General features: G+C 35.8%; 1 protein-coding gene across 4 annotated transcripts in view; it reads left to right on the top strand.

Moving 5' to 3' along the window:
- The window catches only part of VWA3B (von Willebrand factor A domain containing 3B), a 237,656-nt gene that overhangs the window by 170,263 nt on the left and 42,432 nt on the right, over nt 1-24,961 (top strand). For all 4 annotated transcript variants that reach the window (XM_074213732.1, XM_074213731.1, XM_074213729.1 and 1 more), the window contains 2 exons: nt 14,366-14,484; nt 23,630-23,680. In XM_074213732.1, coding sequence (XP_074069833.1) covers nt 14,366-14,484; nt 23,630-23,680 — 170 coding nt within the window. The remainder of the gene's footprint in view (nt 1-14,365; nt 14,485-23,629; nt 23,681-24,961) is intronic.

Below are 24,961 nucleotides of genomic sequence, written 5' to 3'. Positions count from 1 at the left end.
CATTTATTATCATTCTTTGATCCAGATGGATATTGCAGTGACTCAAAGTCATTTTGAAAGAGTTCTATAGTTCAAAATATATAGAAGATTAGGTTAGAGTAGTATTTTGAGCAACTTTCACAAAAGTATGGCCCATTAGTAAAGGGTGAGGGTTCCTGAGGAGAACTCACACAAGTAACACCAAAATCTTCCCTTTGAAGAAAGTGGAAAGGTGTGACACTTGATAAAACGCAATAGATGAAGTAAAACTGGGTGAAGGCATAAGATGAGATGAGATGGAAGCCCATTGTTGAATAAAAATTTTCTGAAGACATCTTGGCAGACAGAGAACAAAAAGAAAACATTAAAATTGTGTAAAAAATAACAAAACATTTTATCTTGGTGGCATTCAGAAAGCAGAAAGATTTTTGTCAGCAAAATGGTCTTGGAAATAGAATTCAGGATAGACCATTAAGAATAATCTGATTAACCTAAATGCATAATTTCATTTTAGAACTGATTGTGGTTAAATTGTTTGATGATGTCTTTGAGTGTACTGCCTGAGTAAAGGGAAAATCATATGGATAATTTGAGATTCACTTATGGAAATGGTTTACTTTGTTCCCCAAAATGCCTGAGCCTGAGGATTATGAAGGAATGATTTATGGTATTCAGGAGTAACAAAGCAGTACTCAACTAATTGATCAGAGAAGAAAGACAAAAAAGGAGAAAAAAAAGGAGAGAGAGACAGAGACAAAACTTACCCTGTCCCTTTAACAGGAAAAACATTGACTTCTATAATCAATCAAAAACATTTATTGAATACTTATATCAGACACTATGATCAGTAATGAAGGTACAGATGCAAAGAATGAAACAATCCTTTCCCTCAAGGAGTCTTTAGGAATCAATGACTTCATCAATATGATTCCTCCTTCACCAAGAGAGAATCCAATCTCCCATGCCTAAGTAGAGATGGTCTTCATGAACTCCTATGGCCTCTAAATTCATCTCTTGGCAGTCTCCTTTCTGTTGATAAACCTCTAAGGATTTGGCTAGGTCAATTCTCAGATGATAGCCATGGAATTGCTTGTTAGACTGCAGAAAGCCTTTTCACTTTCCTTGAGCTTGTTCTTCCTTGGCATTGCCTTTGAGATGCCAGGGTCACTTTTTCCAGAAGAATTTGAGAAGGATTTTTAGTAGAGGATATAAAAGCAACAGCTCAAATTAACATAGCAGTTTTACCTTTTAATGTATTTCTCTGCTCCTTTTAGAGTACAGAAAGAGGAAGGAGGGTAGGAGAATTTAGAATAATAATTAATCTCCTTTAGGTCACATTTGTGATATTTTGAAGTTGATGCTATTTCCAAGAAAGAGGAAGAATGAAAACCAGAATGGAGCTGGAAAGGGGAACAGAGGCTGATAACTTGAATGGGATTTTATTCATAGATTTTACTTTTCCACATCTGGCTAGATAAGTTGACTTTAAAAGCAGCCTTGGGCTTTGTTCTCAGTTCATTGTTTCATTCATGACTTATGCATGGGTTCTTTTTTCCCTCTGTACACACAGTGCTGGTTGGGTTCTCAATCTTGGCTGGACTCTCATCAAATCTATCACCTTGGAAATGAAATAAGTGAGCAGAGAGGTTACCATGGCAACCCTTCATTACAAGATTCTAACTGGCATTTTTAGTCTCCAAGTGACGAGACAATTTCACCTGAGCTCTTTCAAAGAGATTAATTTATCACCCAGTCACATTTAGAATAAAACATATCTTGGTTATTAGATGAATCTATAATTAAAGGTTCCAAACTGCTCATCTTTTTGGAGGAATGCTTTTCTTTAGGTAAAATCATAATAGCTAGCATTTATGTGGTGCTTTAATGTTTTAAAATCCTCCTTTATGTTACTTATTTGAGAAAAGAGACTATAAGTCTTATACTGAAACAAAAATCTTATTAATTTGAAATAACTTGGGAGAAAACTATGGTATATTAGTAAAAAGATAATTTATATGGTTTTTAAAATAAAGAAAAAGATATTATTTTATTATTGTAGCAACACTGCAGTCAATTAGTACTGTGTCTTTATAGGACCTTGATTCAAATATTTTGGTTATTAACTTTTTTGTTAGTTCTCTGTGGTAATAACAAACACATTCAAAAGCATATGACTATCCTTATGGGTCAACTTGTAATAATAGAAAGAACATTTGTCCTTCAGTCTAGTAGGAACCTTTCTCTATTTTGACACTTAATTGGTATAAATGGAACACAATCCAATCCAATAAGTATTTATAAGTGCCTACTATGTATAAGACATTATGTTTCCCAATAATCTCTCACTCAACATACAGGCAGGCAATTCCATTTCCTACTCGCACATTTCTTTAATACTGTCTTTCATACTATTTGTCTGATGATGTTATTCTTTGATAATTTGTTATAGTCTACTTGTGATTATCATATACTTCTTTACAGCATTTTCTGTGACTGTAAACATTAGTTCTTCAGAGACTTCATGATTCATAACCTTTTAACCAGAGAAATGTGCCATTGTGATAGATGACCAGAGCAAAGTCAAGCATTTATTAAATGCCTGCTTTGTGTCATGCACTATAATAAACACTAAGAATATAAGGATAAAAATGAAACCTTTTACTTTGAGCAGTTTATTTGGGAAGAATCTAAATAGTGATGTGTGATTGTTTGGAGGACGGTGTGCTGATTGCATCAAACCTTAGAACATTGTGATGCTAAAATCATTCAGAAGAGTTTGACCTAGCTATCTACATAGGAAAAACTGAGTAGCTGAAGTATGATTATTATCCATGTTATGATATGAAGTGGGTTAGATAGCTCATAAAGCTGGTCTGTCAGTATATCTGACAATATAGTAATATATTTGTTAAAGTATGGTAGGCTAGAACTGAATAAAGGAAAGAGAGTGGTCTGGATCACACTTGGGATATTGTGAAGTTCTTTTGATGACCCTATTTTTCTTGTTTTGATTTTTTTTTAAACAAGACAATGGGGTTAAGTGATTTGCCCATGGTCACATAGCTAGGTAATTATTGTCTTGAGACCAGATATGAACTCAGGTCCTCCTGACTCCTGGGCTGGTGCTCTATCCACTGCACCACCCAGCTGTTCCAGACCCTAATTTTCTTTATGACACTATGGTATGGTGTGTTAATATTAAGTCCTTTTACCTTCTAATTCAGGAAGCAGTTAGATGACCTGGATAGAGCACTGGTCCTGGATTCCATAAAACCTGAGTTCAATGTAACCTTAGACACTTATAGAGAAGGCAACTAACCTCTGATTGCTGTAATCTACTGGAGAAAGAAATGGTAGTATACTCCAGTATCTTTGTCAAGAAAACCCCATGGAGCATATTTTACACAGGGACATGAAGAAGGGAACAAATAAGATAACAACAGAGTCTGCTAATTCTAAGATCCTAAGTCACTTGATTATTGAATTAATGGAGAAGAGCTTGTCTTTAAGAACTAGATACTTAAGTAGTAGAATAAATATTTCAATCAGAAAATATTATGTAGCTACTATGTTCCAGGTAAAGTGATAAACTTTAGACTATTTATAAGGTTATTGTCCACAAACTTTCTCTCTGCCTCCCCTGATTTTATTTGTATAGGGATCTTCATGGTTAGGAAATATCTACCTATAAAAATCAGTTGATTCTCTATCAAGTATAGTCTTAGAAAGTTTTATAGGGAAATCAAGAATTTACTTCGCCAGAATAGAAGTCTTATTCATTCAGAGACTGACCCTTTCTCCTCCACATATTTCTTAGGGTATTCATAGCTTTGGTATATATGTATATATATATATATGTATATATATATATGTATATATATACATATATATATATACATATATATATATAGTGTTCATAAAAATTAGAGCAGAGTTGTTTTATTTTTCAGTGTGCTGGTTACAAATTAATCAGTACCTCTGTGCATCAGAATGCTTATCCACAACAAAAATATCATCACAACACTGTCACCACCCATTCCAACCATCCCTCAATTATTATGTATTTTTTTCATACTTTACAAACAAAAAATAAACAGAATACAAAAATTTTCTCATTAGTTTCATATATTTCCTCCCATTTTGGTACAATTGTATCTTTGCTACCTATGAGGATATGGGGAAGGAACCAAATTTAGATAATGGACTTGGTTGAATTTGAAAAATCAAATTTGTATATCAATTAAATTAGTCAAGAGAAAGGTAACCTGGAGATGTAGGTTTATGAGTCATCCCTATGGAGGTGATAAGAAACTAAACAAATTCTTGTTCCCCTTTTACTTGAATTACTCATCTCTATCAATTTTTCAGTTTCTTAAATCCTTTTTTTCTGAAAAGATCTTTTTTTCCCTCAAATGTCCCAGGATCTTCAGTAACTTCCTTAGTACTCTGTAATCCCTTTAAGGATCAGTGTTTGATTTATCTCTTGTGAATCACTGAAGTACTTAGTACACTGTATCCTATCCTCTATTACCCCATTTGGGGTTTTGCTGGCAAAGATTCTGGAGTGGCTTGCCATTTCTTTCTCCAGATCATGTTACAGATGAGGAAGTGAGGCAAACAGGCTTAAGTGACTTGATCAGGGTCACAAAACTGGTAAGTGTCTAATTCCAGATTTGAACTCAGGAAGATAAATCTTCCTGATTCCAATTCCAGGGCTCTTACCACTTTGTCACCTAACTACCCACTATATAGTTGTTGTTCAGTCTTCTCTGAATTTTTTTGACCCCCATTTGAAGTTTTCTTGGTACCAATACTATAGTGGCTATACTCAGGTTTTCCTGACTTCAGGTCTGGCACTCTATCTACTGCATCACCTAACTCGTACATTGTACTCCATAGCAAATGTTTGCTCTGCAAATGAATGAAAAAAAATGAACAGAGAATGTGGAAAAAGGGATCAACATTATCTAGAGGAAACAATACTGAATTGGTAGAAAATGAACTATGGTTTGAATGCTGGTCCTCTCACTTATTTCTGTTTCTGAAAAAAATGAAATAATTGACCTAGACACTCTCCAAGGTCTCTTCTAGTTCTAATGTAGTATGTTTTAAAGTCATTTCCTGTTCCAACACTCTGTGCTTTAAATCCCTCCAAATTCTAACATTCTGTGTCCAAGAGGTTTCCCCACTTTGACCACTTGTATCATAAAATCATTCCCATCTCTGACATTCTATGGTCTAAAGTCCCTTCTAACAGTAAAATTCTTTGTTCTTTCCAAGTTCTAACATTCAATGATCTGTGGTCTCTTCCAGCTGTGATACTCCGTGTTTTTTTTTATTCTAAGAAACTACAGAGTGACCCTAATGTTGTTCAATGACACCTATGCCATAGAGGTAAACTCTTTGGTGTAGGAGACAGGATGCAACACTTGTAGTAAGTAAGAAATGACTCTGAATACCATCACAGAAAGTAACTATGGAACCCTATTCATGTCACTTAACTTCACTGGGGCCCAATTTCTCTTTCTCTCTCTCTCTCTCTCTCTCTCTCTCTCTCTCTCTCTCTCTCATATTTATATATATATATATATATATATATATATATATATATATATATATATTATGAGGGATGGATTTATTGACCATTAAGTACCTTTTAGCTACAAATCTATGATTCAAGAAACCTTGTTTGCAATTACCTCTCTTTGTTCTCTTATTAGCTGAGCTTCCTCTGTTCATTGATCCAAAGGTCAGTATATGAAATATGCCTTAATATGAACTGTCAGTACACTTCAAGCATGGTATTTTGGTATCTCTTTTATAAATGTTCAAGTGGTATTCCCACTCACAGATGCTCATAAGTGTGAACAAAGTGAGAATTATGTCAACTGAGTGGGCTAGAACAAGACAGTTTTCAATGCTCCATAAAAAGTCTCTTGCATGTTTATAGGTGTCTCATAAACCTTATAGGTCTGATAAGTTTCTGTTTCTCCTACATGCTCATGTGACTAAAGAGTGAAAACTTCTAATCTAATATTTTCTTTTATCTTCTTACTTGTGGTCCCTTTCCTTTGAATCATTGGGTGTTTAGGGAGAACTAGCACCTCTGGGATGAAGGCTTGTCAAGTCCTTATGGGACTGCTCATCTTCTGTTGTTCTCCAATTTTCACCCAACCTGTGACTCCAAGAAGATATAACATGCCCAGAACCTCAATAAAATCATTTTGGCAGACAGGCAAAAGCAAGTTAAAGGTAACCAATGGACCTCAAACTCATTAGTGAGTTAGGGAGATGTTTATCCTGAGCAAGAGAAGATTTTCCTTGGCAGACTGGGTGAATGAGAACAATTTGTTCCAGTGGTCATTAAGGTAGCTGAAACAGGTTGTAGAGTGTTTAGAGCTTGGTCAGAAATCAAAGATACCAAGATCATCCATTGCATCTTGGGTCACCATGAGTCTCCTGACTTTTGTCTTGCCACTGCACTTCAATGACTCTAGAAAAGAAAATGAAACTGATAACTTTGTGCAACTTTACTTCATTTAATCCAATTCATTGGGGTGGCTAGGTGGTGCAGTGGATAAAGCACCGTCCCTGGATTTAGGGAGTACCTGGGTTCAAATCCGAGTCTCAGACACTTAATAATTACCTAGCTGTGTGGCCTTGGGCAAGCCACTTAACCCCATTTGCCTTGCAAAAACCTAAATAAATCCAATTCATCAACAAATCAAGATATCACTTCATGATGTCAGTGGTTCTTTTCAAAAAGAAAGAACAAACAGGCTGACTTTTAGGCAAACCATAATCGTCTGTTCTTGAAACAGGCAAATGTTTTGGGTCTATTCCACAGTCCTTTCTATGTATTTCCTAACTGAAAGCTATGGTTTTGGATTTTTGATACCTTCCCATATTCACCAGCCTACAGCAACATCCATAGCTCCAGTCAAGTCCAGGACATGATTGTTTGTTCTGAAAATTCTTTCCTATTCCTCTTCTTTCATAGGTTTTACAAGAGAGATGAAGAGAATAGAAACTTTCTTCCCTGAGAAGTAGTCTGAAAGCAGAGGACTAAAGAGCAGTCCAAAGAGAAAGTGACATGGCCCCAGTATCAAAGTTGGGAAGGCAGCATATGACTTTGGAAAGAGTCATCCATGACTTTTTGAATTTGAATCTAACCCCCCCCCCCCATGTGATCTTAGGAAACCAATCCAAGGGGAAAGAAACCAAGAGACATGTTGAAATGCAAAAACCAGCAGGTGTTTCTGTACTTCAGTCTCATCAGTAAAATGAAGAGGTTGAGCTAAATGACCTCTAAGGAAAGTATCAGCTCTAAGAAATTCAGCTAGAGTATATCAGCCTCTGTGGAACTGTAATACTCTCAAAGAAGAGACTGATTGGCCTCTCTTGTGCACACTAAACCTCTGTGAGAAATTTACTGAGTGCTTTAGAAAGCTTGCTGACTTTCTAGCTCATGCTCACTGGATACTATGACTCTAAGACAGTGTTAGATCTGGGTGTCATCCAAGGTGGACAGCTGTTAGAAGAAGGTGACTTGGGGCAGGCAGCTGCCCACAGCTGTTAGTGTGTCCACACATTTCCTGCTGCTTAAGGAGCATCAATATGTGGCTTTGTTGCTGATAATCAAGCATGTTTGGTATGGCGATGCAAGATCCAACTCTGGATGTTTGTAGTGAAATGAAGAGGAGAAAGGAGAGCTAAAGTGATTAGTTAAGGCAATTATCTAGAAGTGGGGTGAGACTGGCAGTGTGGCATTGTGGAGGAAGTGCTGGACTTAAAGTTAGGAGGACTTGAGTTTGAATTCCATCTTTGTTATGTTCTCAAATAACTGCATATCCAGGTACAAGTCACTTGAATTATGAGACTCTGTTTCCCCTACTGTAAAAAAGCCTGAATTACATGTGTTCACTCTTCAAACTTGTGCAAGAGGTGGGAGGTGTTTGATTCCTGGTGACACTGTAGGTTGCTTCAGCTCATAGAGGGGTAATAAAGTGAGCCTGAAGAATGTATGTAGGAGCCTGCCCAGAGTTTCCATTTCTCAGAGCTGGTCTATTTCTTTCATTTGACTGTACATACATGTGCTAGATGCCCAAGAGTTACAGAAGTTTTCTTCAGGTGAAGGATAGTGTCAGCCTTAGTTGTTAGGCATTAAGAGAGTTCTGTGTTGATAGAATAAATCTACAGTCAGGCAAGTATCAGAGACAAATGAACAACAAAAAATATTATGGCAGTTTAGTAATCCTTAGGATGAATCCTGTACCTTTTCTGGTTAATTGATCTTTTTCTTGTCATTTCTCATCCAAGATCTCCTTCCCACGCGATTACAAACTGATTTCTTGGCAAAAGACTACAACTTAAAATTGATAAATGTTTCTTTGCTCTTTACTCCTTGGCATGTATGCCCATAAAAATATGAACTAAGTCCTTGATCCAAAGAATAGTATTTCAAGTTTATGATGCTTTGCTCATCCATTTACTGGCAGTAGCAGCAGTGAGGAGAATATGACCAGGCCCTTCCAGCTGTTGACAAAGGGAAGTGTCCTTACTTGCACCATAGGGTTTCTGAGTCTGAGGAATACCATCAATCATTTAAAACACAATTGATTGCTAGAATTTAAGTTTTCTGAAGGCAGGGACTCTTTATTTTTATGTATCCTTGGTACCTGGGTCTTGTATGTGGTATTCTATTGATAAATGATAGTTGAAGGAATGCATGATTGATCAACTAGATATCTGCTTCTATGTTGTGATTTCAGGGATGCTAGGGAAACCCTGATGGTCCTTGAAAAGTACAGGGCATTTCTGAAATCTTCAAGCTTATCTTTTAGATTAAGGGTTTCTCAGACTCTTTTATTAAAAAATTTATTTCGTTTTTCTCAATTGCATGTATAGGTAGTTCTCAACATTCATTCTTTTTTAATACTTCAGTCTATATTCAGACACCATCAGTTCTGTCTTTGGAATGGATAGCATTCTTTATCATAAATCTGTCAGAGAAATTGCTTCAGTATTTTTCCCCCATATTTGCTATTATTAGTTGTATTTTCCTCCATCCTATTCTCCTACCCCCACTGATTCTATTCTCTCTTCTTTCACCCTTCCTCAAAAAGTGTGTTGTATTTGATTACCCTCTCTCACAATCTTCCATCTCTTCTATTCCCTACACCCTACCCCCTTTCCACCCCCATCCCTTTCTCCCATTGCTTTCCTCTCTTGTTGTCCTCTAGGCTAAGATTGATTTCTATATCCAATTGAATGTGTATGTCATTCCTTCTCTAAATCACTTCCAGTGAGAGTAAGGCTCATTTCCCCTCCCCTTCTCCCTCTTCCACTACACTACAAGAACTTTTTCTTTCCTGTTTTGTCAACATTCAATCTTTCACAAGCTTTTGTGTTTCACATTTTTTGTACAAACCCTCCCTTTTTTTGCCCCTCTTACCATAGCAGTGAACAATCTGGTATAGGTTGTACATGTAAAATTGTGTTTAACATTTCAGACTCTTAAATGCACATTAATATCCAAAGATGTATCAGCAGGCTAGGAAAGTCTAGACCGATATCAGTGAAAAGAAATCTTACTGGGATTAATGGAAAATTCTGTATCTAGTTTTTTTTTAAAATGCCTGGATTAGATTGAAGAGATATTTCATATAAAAGGATCTAGAAAATTTTAGTGCATCAGAAGATCAACATAAGTTTGTAGTGAGATATGGCTCTCAAGAAAGGGAACAGTCTTAATCTACATTAATAGAAATATAATGGGAAGTTCTTCTGTCCTCTGTTTTGACCAGGCTATGTCTAGTGCAGTAATATCAGATAGCTAAATAGAAGCAGGATCACTAAATTGAACTTAATGATCCATGATGGCAACAGAGGAAACCACATATTAACATTATCTATGTTTTATTGTATTTTTATTTATTTTAAACTTTTTCTAATTACATTTTAATCTGGTTCTGTACTCACCTTAGAGTGTTGTGGGCATTTGATACCTCTGGCTTAGACTTTAGACTAGAGCATCAGTCATTGCCAAATTTCAAGGAATTGATGATAATGCCAGTGCCTGATTATTCAATAGAAACAATAGATGTGTGCCCAATAACTTTGTGTAGAAAACCCTATGGACAGTATGGTCCACAGAGTCATGAAGAGTTGGAAATGATGAATGATAGCAAAGATGGTAAAGAAAGGAAAATGAGCCCAAAGTAGGGGGATGATAGACTAGAACAACAGAGGTAAAACTGGAAGTTGTAGCAAGGAAGAGGAATTGATTTAGGAAAAGAGATGAAAGAATAACCAATGGAGACAAGATTATTTGTGGATAAGTGATAAGATAAAGGGTCTAACCATTCTTGTATTTGGCTGAAGTCGAGTGAAGAAGCATGAACATTCATATTAAAATTCCTAGCAGAAGGAAAGTGTTGGATTGGAGAGAAAGATTATGAATTATGTTTGTATCTCCTTGAGAAAGGAGATACTGTTCTGTGGCCTGGCAGATAATTGCTAGGATCTTGATAAATATATCTGGATTCAATGAACTTCAAAGAAGTTTTTGAGTGTGATAATTGAATGGAGCAGATTTAGAAATGGTAGTGAGGAACAAGGAGAAAGCTTACTTTTCTTCCCAGCATAGGAACTTAATAGTATCCATACGGAACTGGAGTGGGTGAGTGGTTATGGTTACAGTAACTTCTGAAGGAGCTAGAAATTTCATGTTTTCAAGATGGTCAAAGGAATGTGAGATGAGTTCTAATTCAAAGGGATTCAAAGCTAGAGTTTCATTGAGTAAAGCTCAAGTGGATGGGGTAACATATTTAGGTTTTAGGATGTCATCCAGTTTCTTTTTGTTTTTTTTTTCATTTTGATAGAAAAATCTCATGCAAATCAAATTGTTTTCATTGTATTGCTTTTTCCTTTTGGCTGCTTGTAAAATTGACTTGTCTATTAACTTGAAATTTGACAATGATTTTTCCATGTGAGTTAAATTTGGGGATTCATTCCTATTGATAGTCTGCAATCAATCTCTTTTTCCTCAATATTTCTGGAAAATTATTTTTTATGATTTACTGAAATAATAATATTTTTCCCTCAATGCAGCTTTTGGGTAGCCCAATCATTTTATAATTTTGCCTCTTTAGTCTATTTTCTAGACTAAATTTTCATTTACATAAATTCCAATTCATTTCAGATATGACATTTTCTGAAATATTTTTCTTCTGCTCCTATTTTTCCATTATACATTTAGTCTTTTGATAAAAAATTATTTTCCATTTTAGTATATTTAATTTTTCAGAAACATGTTTAAACTATTGAGATTTATCAACATATTGAATTGAGATTTCTTGTTATGCTCAGTTCTTTAATCTCATATTTTTACTCATTTAAACTTTTTTCTTGCAATTTATTCACTATGTTTATTATTCATTTTATTGTTCCTTGAGAAAATTCTACTTCTGTTGATGTGCTTTCTATTAAAATACACAATTTTTTTAAATCAAATTTTCACTCTATCAACTCTTTGTATCTTTTTTTTTTAGGTTTTTGCAAGGCAAATGGGGTTAAGTGGCTTGCCCAAGGCCACACAGCTAGGTAATTATTAAGTGTCTGAGACCGGATTTGAACCCAGGTACTCCTGACTCCAGGACCGGTGTTTTATCCACTGTGCTACCTAGCCACCCCAACTCTTTGTATCTTTAAGTAGAATTCTTTTTTAAAATAATTTTCATAGGGGTGGCTAGGTGGCACAGTACATAGAGCACTGGCCCTGGAGTCAGGAGTACCTGAGTTCAAATCTGACCTCAGACACTTATTACCTAGCTGTGTGGCCTTGAGCAAGCCACTTAACCCCATTTGCCTTGCAAAAACCTAAAAAAAAATAATTTTCTTTTGAGAATTTCTAGCAGTTTGCTTCTTGGTTTGGGTGGTGGTGGTGAATTTCTATTGCTATTTTTGAAAAAAAAATTAGCTCTCTGTAAAAGGTAGTACATTATAGTAGAAAGAGTCTTAGGAAAAAAGAGACTTGGATTGAAATACTGCCTGTTTCTTACTAGCTATGAAATCAAAGGTAACTCACAGTAACTTATTTATATCTAACTTTCTTCCCAAAACAGGAGTATTGTCCATAGGGTAAACAATCTTACAGTGCTGTTCTGAGGATCAAAAGGGATGGGTATATATATATATATATATATATATATATATATATATATATATATATATATATATATATGTATATATGTATATATGTATATGTACATATATATTACTTTATAAATTTAAATATAATGTAAATGTTAGACATTACTATTCCACACATTACCCTTTGTTTTAAAAACCCACATTTTGGGGCAGCTAGGTGGCGTAGCAGGGGCGGCTAGGTGGCGTAGTGGATAAAGCACCGGCCCTGAAGTCAGCAGTACCTGGGTTCAAATCCGGTCTCAGACACTTAATAATTACCTAGCTGTCTGGCCTTGGGCAAGCCACTTAACCCCATTTGCCTTGCTAAAAAAAAATAATAAAAAATAAAAACCCACATTTCTATAATGATTTGATAGTCATTAAAAATCTTTTCTCACAACATCCCTCTTAAAGGGAAAGAGTGGAATTATTTGTCATTTACAAATGAGAAAACTGAAACTCAGAGAGGTTGATGATCATGTACCTGTAAAAGTCAAGTCTTTCCTAACCCCAAATCCAGTGCCATTTACACAAAACCAAGCTAACTTTCTTGGGTTTGGTGACTCTTAAATAGTATAAATGAAGAAGAAAGGTTCTCAAAATTGCTGTAGAGGGGACTTAATCTGCACTCCATTATGTAATCAGAAGTACAATGAGGAGCTTGGGAATTAATTCATTCTAGGAATGCTCTTGGTATCTGAGGTTATAAAACCTAGAGAACAGAAACAAAGAGAAGACATGGCAACTATCTTTAGTGGTTTACAAGACTGAGGAAGTAGATGCATGGTGTGTTGTTTATCCAGCAGCAGAGCTAGGATTAGTGGAGGATCAATACATGAAGTCAAATTTCATAGAATCATAGAATTTTAGAACCCCAGAGGTTCTTTAGGAAACTGAGGTCCAGAGAATTTAAGTGATTTCCCTTGGGTTACAAAGTTGATTAGTGGTGGAATCAGCATCAGAACACATGCCTCTTGAGTTTCAGGCTTTTTTTTCCCTAATAGGATGTTCATTTTATACATAACAAAGAACTTTTAAACAATTACAGCTATCCAATAATGTGATGACTTCTTTTTAACTTTGCTCTTTTTTCAAATATGTTTATGTGAGGAATATAGGGTGTTGGTCTTCACAGGATGTGGAGGGGAGCCCTTAGGAAATCCATTACAAAGGGGGAATGGCCCAGCCAATCACAAAACTGGAAGAGTTTTCCTAATCCCATTCCAGGGATAGCAAACCCCAAACCAGTTCTCAACCGGTCAAGAGTGACCTAGAGATCTTGACCTAATGCTACTGAGTTTGTGCAATTAGGTAATTGAATATTAACCCACATATCATGAGTGGTATGATGTGGGAGGGGATCAAATTAGGGGCCTGTCATGGAATGGTTGGACCTCTTAGATTGTAACTCAAACTCAGAGAGCCTATGAACATCCAAGAGGGAGGGGAAAGAGTTTCTGAAGACTATAAATTACCTGACTTTGAAGACTAATTCGTGCTTCACACCTATGAGTGAGGTTCCTGTACCTTGTAAGATGGATCTTGCAAGGTTCATGAATATAATGTACAATTTTCTCTCACTCTAGCAGGTTTTTCTTTTCATTCATTTAAAACAGTTTAAATTAAACATCAGTAGAATATAGAATGATTAGGTCTGTATAGGAAACAAATTTAAAAATTGAAATACCCGATAAATAAAGGTCCATTCAACCCTTAAAAAAACTGAAATATTATTTGCTCAGTTGCTTTTCAATGATGTCTGACTCTTTGTGACCCTAATTGTAATTTTCTCCTCAAAGATACTGGAGTGGTTTGTCATTTCCCTCTCTAGCTCATTTTACAGATGAGGAAACTAAGGCAAACAGGGTCAATTGAGTTGCCCAGTGTCACATAGTTTGTTTCTGAGATCAGATTTGAACTCAGGAAGATGAGTTTCTAAAAACCAGGCCCATTATTCTTTCTGTAGATTATTTTTAAGGAAAAAAACTAACAAATCTCAGATAAGAATGAAGATTCTGGTGGTCAATTTGTAGGAGGCAGAAAGTACATATAGTGGAGATCCTGGGGCCCCAAAGACAAATTTTTCCTTCCTTTCTAGTCAGTTGAACAAACACATTAAAACTCATATTTGTGCTGGAAAGATATGTATGTTCATCATTCAAGTTATATTTTGCTTTTTTTTTTGGTATTGTAGAATCTTATATTGAAACAAGAGGGCAGTGACACAGGGAAAATGATCTTAATTAACCCTCAAGCCATCAATCTAAAGATCTATGGGCAAAAAGTGGAACTAGCTGTGAAATCCTATGAAAAGTGAGTATTTTGCTGCTTACTCTGTGGAACGGGCATTAAAAAAAACTTTTTTTCTTCAAGTATTCCACTATAAGAGGGCCAGTTGGACCCATATATAGCCTTGAATCTTCCTCCACTTCCCACCCCTCACCCCCAAATCTTATTTCCCTTTCCTAGGGATATAAAGATTCTTTGATATTTCCATAGGTTTCTGGTTTGATTTTCCAGTTAGTAGAAAAGATTTCATCATTCGTTTATCTAAAATCCAGTTAGCATATAACATACAGTAATGATGGCAATATTTCAAAGGGCATGTATACTCAGTTATATCCTTTTTAAAGTATCTCTTTGGCAGGAAGGTGATTGAGGTGATGATCAAGGTAACTAATTGCAGGTTTTTCCCTCTTGGTATTCCAAGATCAGTCAAGATTGGTCTTAATAGATTGATAAAACACTCTTTTCTAGTGTTGAGACTCTCTCAGCATTTATTTTCCACTAATAATAATTAAAATTATTAAATTATTTAAATATTTATTAAGTCATCACATTCACCAAGCATCATGCTAAGTCCAGAGGATGAAAATACAAAAAATGAGAAAGCCCAACCCTCTGGAGCATTCATTCTAATGGTGACAGTTACTGATGAGCAGGGAAGAATATTTTGGTTCAGAGACAAAGACTGAGACTTTCTTCCCAATAACAGTGGAAATATTGATTTCATAATGGTTTATGTAAGAAAATGTGGAGAGTGGTGGGCAATTGAGGATTAGGGAGGGAGAGTGGAATAAGAATGTCTTTTGTCTTTGCATGACTAAGAGCAAGACAACCAGTGTAAAATGTGAAACAAGGACTTGACTAGATATAGTTCATTGTAGTATAATAATATTCTGTTATACTTATATCCCATAATTTATTTAGCCATTCACCAATCAATGGGAACTTCAATGTGTCTCCAGGTGTTTGTTTTTGTTACCACAAAAAGTCTCAGCACTTATTCAGAAATTTAAAATGCCTCTGAATATTACATGGAAAGCCTTCTTAAACTTGACATTTTCTGACTAGTAGGCTAAAGAAACATCTTCCAAGTTCTCATGGCTCTGCTGTTAAATAACTCCTTGATGTTAGGTAAATCAGTTAACCCAGTTGAGCCTCAGGTTCTTTACCTGTTTCCACTAACTTCAAAGGATTGTTCTGAAAATAAGATGAAATGAAGATTTGTTTTGAAAAAATTAAAAGTACTATACTATAACATATTGAGTACCATGCTATATATTTAAGACTCAGCCAAGTTCTGTAGGAATAAATAACGAATTTACAATCTAATAGGAAGAAAAGAATGACACATATAACAATACCAATGTATTTTAGAAGCTAGCTTTTAAAAGAAAGGAAAAAGGGGCAGCTAGGTGGCGCAGTAGATAGAGCACTGGCTCTGGAGTTGGGAGGATCTGAGTTCAAATGCAGTCTCAAACACATAGTAATTGCCTAACTGTGTGACCTTGGTCAAGTCACTTAACCCCTTTGCCTTAAATAAAAAGAAAAATTTTTTAAATTGAAAAGAAAGGAAAAGTATATATTGTTGCATCATCAGCTCCTCTTTAGAAGGGGAGAGAGATAGAGGTGGAAGACAGTGTCCTAGAGTAGAAAAAGCATTGATTTTGAGATCAAGGGACTTTCATTCTCATTCTGCCTTATCTATCAGCTAACTGGATGATGTTCAACAAGTAACTAGTCCAGTTTTCTCTTCTGTAAAGTAAAAGAGGGTCCCTTGATAACTCCAAGATTTTATGATTTTTAGCTTAACAAGAGTTTAAGTGATTTGTCCAAGATCACACCACAGACATGTTCATCAAGGGGGTCCCAGTGAATCAGGAAAGTTTGGTTTGTCTGAGTGTATAAATTGCTCAGCCAATCTGGAATGATGGTACTAGTATAGAACAATGTTGACTAGTATAGTACAATCTTGAGGTTTCTGCTTCTCTTTGGGAGAGAGAAGTTTGTTTTCTTTCTTTTATCTCATGCATTCTCCCCCCCCCCCCCCATTATTTGTTTTTCTTTTTCCCTTTTTTTTTCTTTCTTAATTATTCTGGGGAATTTGGAGGGTAAAACACCTATAAACACCAACGCAAGCATGAGGACTTTGTGCCACAGAGTATCTGGTATGAATGTAATCTCTAGACTCATACAACTAGGTGAGGTCTGGGCTCCCCTCCCTTCCCAAAAGTGTTAGTTTGATTACGAAAGTTTCTAAGAACTATACATAATGGGTCTTCCTGGTACTCTTGATTTGTTGCCTTAGGAAAGAAATGCTACATTCTTCCCAAGTAGTCACAGGCCTATGCTTCATTGTGATTTATTCCTATACATTCAAAGACCAGGTTCAATTTGCCTAGATGGGCTGTAGATACTTAATTGGGAGAAAAACATAGAAACTTCATCAAGGGATTTCCCTGATCAGCTCACTGAGCTTACAGCTTTTGTCCTGGACTTGAATTACATCTCCCTAAAGAGTTAGGCATGTCCATTGGCACTTCAATGAGAAAACTAAACTCATGTCAGTGAGGCTTAATAATCTAGGCTGCCCAGATCATTTGGTTGACTCAAACTCTAAAGAGGATTTCTGCCCTATTTTTTTTTTGTGCCCTTTTTACTTAGGCCTTTTTTTTTTTTAACAGAGAGGTCCGAAGAGTGAAAGGTGAGGTAGAGCTTTTTTTAACTTCCCTACTGCAGAGACCTCCTTTGCTGCATGCCCCCAAAAGCCTGCTTCATAATCAGAGGTGGGGAATTTCCTAGGCAGGGCTTTCCTGGAATGTGGCCTTCTAAGTCAAAGACAGGAAATTTCATTGTGAGAATCTAAGTTTGTAGATCTGCCTTCTATTGAAAGAAGAAAAATTTCTTGGGCAATACACCTATGAGAGAGATTTTCTATAGGACCCTTGGTACTAACTAGCAGGACAAGCAACAAGGGGCTAAAGCCACTAGGGGAGCAAGGAACTTGGACTTTGCTATCTACTCTCATAATGACTTATATGACTCTTATCTGATGAGATGGGGGGGAGAGGAGTTAACCTGGCAGCCCCAAATATGTTCCTCTCCTAGGGGAGTTCATGTCCATAGAGAGTTAATTTGGGTTAAAGGAGGGACTCAATAGAATATTAGTGTCTTGCTTGTCTAGTTACCCCAAGAATCTATGTCTTACAAACTACAGTGATGCTATAAATCTGGGGGGGGGGCTACTAAATTCTTCCCAGAAGAAAAAAGGGAATCACCAGAAGGTCCAGCCATTTCTCCAATGGTAACTCAAAATTCAGCTCCTTTCAAAAGGGAGTCCAAATGATGGGAAGGTCTAGAGTTTAAAGAATTTTAGAACCTTACTTAGTAGAAAGTAGGAATCACAAGATAGGAAAAAGAATTGTACTACTTGTTTATATATAATTCTAAGTCCTTTATATTTTTGTAATTTTTTTTAGTGTTTTCACCCAATATTTGTTACCTTGATGGCTTATTGGAGAGGTGTTTGTGAAAGTGTACAAATACTATGTGCTCTAAGATTTTTCTAGAGTAAACTCTTGGGGGAGGGAGCATAATTATCTTGAAGTGGGAGATAGGAAAGCCCCCAATATTGGACATAAACCATGTGAATTAAGAGTTCACTCAATGAGTCAAAAGTTTCCAATAAATAATAGAATTTAGAATAAAGCCTGTGTTGTCTAACTTTAGACTAGAACAATAGTTATTAAGAAATAAATCTCATTTCTTTTTTGGGAAACTTTTTTTGGTGTGAATGTGGATTTTTTCCTTCTGTGTTTTAAGTGTGTGTAAAATATTAAAAATACACATGTTTCTGGTTAATTCATCAAAAGTTAGACAAAAGCAAATATGAATCTCCAAACATAATTTTGTTCTAACCTTCAAGGTATTGTAACTAATATTCATGTTTTCATTGTTTTTAATTTATAATTTTGTTAATTTATAATTTTTGTTATTTTATTTATACTTTTAGTATTTTTGATCATGACCATAATTAAAAAGGACAGTCTGAAGACCCTTAATATTAATCAGAGTCATGTTATAAGCCAATTATTCCATTTATCAAATACTTAAATTTTTTTACACCTAATATTTACAAGGCACTGTGGAGACTGAGAATTCTTTAGACATGATCTCTTCCCTTGTAGACTTCATATTCCTGTAGGGGAGATAAGACACAAACAGAAATAATTATAACAGAAAAGAAAATGCGAAGGAAGTTTTAAGACAGGAATTATGTTAGTAGTTTCACTATCAATGAATTAAAAGAATATTAGAAAAATTAAGATAATTTCTTCAAAAGGTTTTTCACTTGAAATACCCTTAAGGGAAAATATTTTGTCTCATTTAAATTTCCCAGTGACTAACAGTATTGTGCACACTGTAGTGATTCAATAAATGTTTATTGAATTGAATTAAATGAATGACTTTACTCTGTGGGTTCATCAGAGCCTTTATGGATATTGTCAGGGTAGGGTTAATTCTTGGGTCATCTTTCATTAAAAAAAAATCTAAATCCTGGATTCATAAAACCAAGATTTGTTGTTAAAGCATCAACGTTTTTTGTTTTGCTTGCTTTTTTTAACTTGTTTCTAATGCTATGGTTGTAAATCCATGATTCTGGTAATTGAATTTGCAGAAATTGCAATTCAGGCTTTTGAATGATGATCAATCACAAATTTGTTTTATTGAATCAGAAAAGAGAGTAACTTTTTGGCACAAGTAAATCTGAGGAGTAGAGGAAACTACACCATTAATGTAATTGGTGGCAAGAGAACGTTTTACAGTTCATTCAGTTCAACTCCATCATTTTACAGTTGAAGGAAGTGAGGCATAGCTCAATCACTTGCTTGTGATTATACAGTTAGCTCATAGAATGTTAGAGCTGACATTAGCCTTGTAGAAAATCTGTTACAGTTAGTTGTCTTATACTAGAAACAGGGCAGCAAGGTGGCCTGATGGGTAGAATATTGGACTGGAGGCAGGAACACTTATCTTTGTGAGTTCAGATCCAGTCTCAGAAGTTTTTTTTCCCAGTTTTTTTCAAGGCAATGGGGTTAAGTGGCTTGCCCAAGGCCACACAGCTAGGTAATTATGAAGTATCTGAGGTCGCATTTGAACTTAGGTACGCCTGACTCCAGGGCCGGTGTTCTATCTGCTGTGCCACCTAGCCGCCCCTCAGAAGTTTAATAGCTGTGTGACCAGCCACCTAGCCTTGTTTGCCTCAATTCTTCATCTGTAAAATCAGGTGCAAAAGGAAATGGCAGACCATTCTAGTATCTTTGCCAAGAAAACCCCAAATGGAGTCACAAAGAGTTGAACAGAACTGAACACCAACAATAGTCTTATACAGAGCTCTTGTATTTGAATTTTTGCAGCCCTTCCTCTTGCCCCTCTCCATCTTCCTGAGAGGGAGCTGCATATGAAGAGGGTTAGTCCCTTTGTGATACCCAGTCCCCATATTTCTTCTGGGACACTCCATGATCTCTATCCTATCCTTGGGAAAGAGCCTCCCTTCTGGGTTTTTTTTTTGTATGTGTGTGTGTTTTTTAAATCTTCCTATCAATAAAGCACTTTATAATCCCCGAGGAAAAACTGAGGCAAAAAAGGTTAAATGGCTTGCCAACTTTCTAGCTCTAAAGCCAATAAATCTTCTCAGTTTACAGATGGAGAAAATGGAGCCTAAAGAGATGAGGTTATTTGGCCAAAATCACAGTACTAAAAGGTGTGACCTATGCTCAAACTCAAGTCTTTTCTGAATCCTAGTTAATAAGAGCCAGGACCAGAATTCACTTTTCATGGATGCAAAACCAGTTCTCTCTCTCCATTATATCACAGAGCTGTACATGTCTTTGGACCAGAACTATGAAGAAGAAAACTAATGATACAATAAGATAGGCCAGGAAAATGTGATCTTGGGAAGACATTCCCAAATGACCAATCTGATCACTTTTAGGAGTGCAAAATGCAGCAAGTTGAAAGTCTTTGGCTGAAACTTAAAACCTTAAAAAAATGAATGTTGAAAAGTATCTTTGCATGTATTTGGAAAAATAAATAATTTTAAAAGAAAAAAAGGAAGTGAGATGCTTATGTGATTGGGATGAGGACACAGGGACAAGTTCTGATATCAGAGAAATATTACAACTGGGGGAAAGTCACCAGTTTGGTCAAAACAGATCTATGGAGGGTTTACAGAAACACATGAACCAAAAGGGGACAGGAGGAGAAGGTATGGGTATGTTACAAGCTTCTTGAGGGGTGAGACTTTTAATTTTTTTTAATTCTCCATATTAAATACAGTATCTGGGAGATAGTTAACTTGTTAAATGCTTATTGACTAATTTGTTGGTATTGGGCATGGGCACATCAGTTAGATCATAGACCCATTGAAGAGTTGCAATGTGATTCCTGTTATAAAATGCCTTTCAGATTATAATATTATTAGAATAAAAAGCCAGAGAAATCATTGACTTCAAGGAATTCAAAGTAGGATTATGAGAGACCCTAGGGACTCTACATCTATTAAAAAGTTTTTTTAACCAAAACACATAGATATTGCCCAATTAAATCGATATTGCATAAATCAACAGGCATTTAGTAAGCCCCTATAATGGACCAAGCATCATACCAAATGCTGGGATGAGATAAACATAAATAAGAAACTTACATTCCAATTGGAGAAGATAACACATAAAATCAATGGTATGATGGAGAAAAAAATCCAGATTGCAAAAAGTGGAGTTTGTAGGGGAGGGAAGGAATGAACCTGGAAAACTTGGATACTTTCCTTAAAATGTAAATTTGGGGAGGAACTGACCAATCAGAGGATGGATTATAAGGGCAGTGTGTACTTTCAGAGTTAGGAGGCCACAATGATATAGTTCGAGGCTGAGAAGGATGTTATGGTATGCTAGAGAAAGAAGACTGGAGAGAGGAGTAAAGGAACTGGTGAATATCATTCACTATAGACCTAGAAAATGGAACCTCAATAATGTGTTAATTGTGCTTCTCTCTTTGTGATATCATCACCTGTTTAGTCTTTTGCTACAAAAATGTACATTTCTACAAACATGAAAATAAAATATACATTTATGTTAAAATGTCTTCTGCATACTTTTTTATATTCTGAAGATGCTAATTCTTATTTCTAACAATAGAAGAAACTTAAAGGAATTTCTGTATATTAAAATATTACATGAATTCTAATATACATACTGATGGACATTTGAGGTGGTGTTAGGTGTTTTTCAGTTATGGCCAACTCTTTGCAACCCTATTAATGGTTTTCTTTCTTTTATTTAATGTATTTAAGGCAAAGGGGTTAAGTGACTTGCCCAAGATCACACAGCTAGGCAATTGTTAAGTGTTTGAGTGCAGATTTGAACTAAGGTCCTCCTGACTCCAAGGCTGAACTATTAGTGGTTTTCTTGGCAAAGATACTGGAGTGGTTTGCCACTTCCTTCTCTAGCTCATTTAATATAAAAGGAATCTGAGGCAAAAAGGCCGACATGACAAATTACACGATATTATCTAAATATGTAGTATCTTTTAAGATGGTGGTCTTAAAGAGAGCATCCAAATGGAGAGTTCAAGAGACCTAGATTTTTCCTCCAGTTCTGTTACTAACTAGACCTTGAATAAACTATTTCTTGTCTCTAGGTTTCAATTTCCCTAGAGGTAAAAGAAAGAAATTGAGCTAGAAAATCTCTAAGGTTCCAGTCAACACTAACATTTTTATAATGCAGTGATTTAGTTCTATCTCAATCGCAGCTCTTTTTTGTTCTTTCAGACCAGGTAGGACAACTCTAGCAAGGAAAGTTAGGGCAGAGTTCCTAGTTTTTTTTGGGGGGGGGGAACACACATCAAGTTTCATTCTCTATGAAAGTTATTTTCTATTTACTTCCTCAGAGTTTGGAGGTTCTATTACTTGGACTAGATGTTGTGGCAGAATGTAAACCTTGTTATGTCCTCCCTAGCAGGAAAACTTTAGAATATGAGTCCAGGGACAGAAAGTATCTGTTTTATGAAGACTCACTTATGGAAACTCAGAGACACTCATCACCAGCTTTGTAGGATCATAGATTGAGAGTCAAAAGGGACCTTTGAGATCATCTGGATCAACCTCCTTCATTTTGCACATGAGAAAACAGGCTTGGGAAGATGAAATAACTGAACAAAGGTCACTCAGGGAGTAAGGGACAAGGGAAAGCTCCAAAATGCTGACATTTTTGGCACCCAAAGATTATATTGTAGTATGTAAAAGAACTGTACCCTCAGAGACAGAGAATAGTTTAATCCCAATTGAGCTATGGTGAAAAAAAAAAGATCCATCTAGTTTAACCTTTTCATTGAAAACCTAAGGAAATTGAGGCCTAGGGAAATGAAATGATTTTTCCCAAGATCACATAAGTAATAAAAGTCACAGGTGAGATTCAAACTGAGGTCCTCGGATAGAGCTGCACTGATGAAATCAGATCCTTAGAGTGTTGAAATGAGTTTTACCAGGTATTTTCTTATCCACATGAAACCAGGACCTCTTTTCTTGAAGAGTTCATCAACTTTGATTTTACATAATTGAGTCTGGTGCTGAGACTTCCCCTCAATTTTGTAAAGAAACTAAGAGAAATGACTACAAATCTATCTGTAACTGAACAAAAACTACTCCTGAATGGAAGATTCTCTTATCCAAGTAATTTCACACTTTAGTGACCAAGGGGACATGCTGCTCAACCACTGTGCTTGGAGCCTTGAGCCCTTCCCAAAAGAATGTTTTTGATGGCTTTGTTTTTGTTTCATCATGTTAGAGTCTCTCAGCCAAGAATCTGTAGTGATTTTCCATTTCCTTTTCCAGCTCATTTTTGCAGATGGGGAAACTAAGGTAAATAAGGAAAAATAATGTAAATAAGGTAAAAAAGTGACTTTTCCCAAGGTGGCACAGTTAATAAATGTCTGAAGTCAGATTTGAACTCAGGAAAATGAGTCTGTCTGACTCCAGCCCTGCACTCTATCTACTCCATTAACTAGTAGTTACTTTGCCTTCATTGGTACTGTATTTGTAGCTTCATGGTTATTACCTTATATACTAAATACAATATAAGGCTGAATAAATTGTTGCTTGTTTTATTTTTGAAAACAGGCGCTTAAATATGCTCATCTGGAAAGCTTTTCGTCCAGAGGAAAGAGAAAAGTAAGTTATCACCTAATCACTTTCTAAGGCTATAATTAAAAAAAGGCATTCTGTGATATTAAGGTGACCATTAGCTTTGCTTATTCAGCCAATCACAAATAAATAAAGGATGGCATTTAACCCTTAATTTGTGTGTACATTAAGAATCCAATTAGTTCTGAGTTGATTATTAATTATTAGACATTAAAAGGTATGCAAATTAAGGTCTGAGATATTATAATGGGCAAAGGGGATGTAAACAACTACAAATCCTCAGTCTAACCTGTCATAAGACATAGGTGTTTCATCTCATGAGCCTTTTGTAATGGAGGAGATGGAAATTGATAAAAGAAGTTCTTTCCCCATCTTCCTCCAGACTTCTTTACTTCAGTTCCTTTACAAAAGAAAGTAGATTTTCAGGTAGTATTTTAATTCTGTATTCTGATACAGAGTATATTGGGAGAACTGGGAGGGGTGCCTGCTAAAATGGTAGCATTGATGTGACTTTGATATAGGAGTCTGAAATAGGACTCATAAAGCCGGTTTACATTTGGGATAAGAATTTTCTAGAATATTGATTTTAACATATCCCTTTGCTTCTCACAACTGTACTTGAATTTCCACAGTGTTGCTTGGGTTAACCTGAAATATGAAAGGCTTATTTTATATCTCATAGTAGAGATAACACCTCCATTCCTTTCTCCATCCTTCTATTTACTTTTTCCTCTCTCCTCTTCCTTTTCCTCACTATTCCTCCTACCCCTTTATTTCTTGTATATTAATTCATCTGTTTTCACATATAATACACCATACCTTCTGACTTTCTGAAATGATTAAAAAATTAGTCCCTGTCCTCAAGGAGCTAATATTCTAAAGGAGAAAGACATTACACAAGGAGAAACTGGAAGCTGGGAAAGGGGTGGAATAGGTCTCTCACCATTAGACTCACTAGCTAGATAAGCAGTTCCATAAAATAAAAATTTCCTCTTGGAAGGTTTAGTTTCTGCTCTTTGTGGGCCCTAACATGGAAATGCAAAGAACAGATGGAACATATGGAACATATGGACTGCCAGAGGAAAGACTCTGACTGCTTGTAATAAATCAGAAAAAAGCCTGTGTTTTTTTTGGAAATACAGCTACTGAATTTCTCTTCCTGTCACCCTAAGGCTTAAAGGTATGAAAGTTCCCAGAGTCCCTTGCTTTGTACTTTTTAATTTTCAGCCTCTAGAGAAAGGTATGGGCTGGACATGTATTCTAGTTTTGTTGAGGAGGATAATTGGTTTATCAACATTCCTTGTATAA

This window comes from Macrotis lagotis, chromosome 1, assembly GCF_037893015.1.
Source record: "Macrotis lagotis isolate mMagLag1 chromosome 1, bilby.v1.9.chrom.fasta, whole genome shotgun sequence".
Taxonomy (NCBI): Eukaryota; Metazoa; Chordata; class Mammalia; order Peramelemorphia; family Peramelidae; genus Macrotis; species Macrotis lagotis.
The sequence above is the reverse complement of the archived record's forward strand: the minus strand, read 5'-3'. Positions and strand labels throughout refer to the sequence as shown.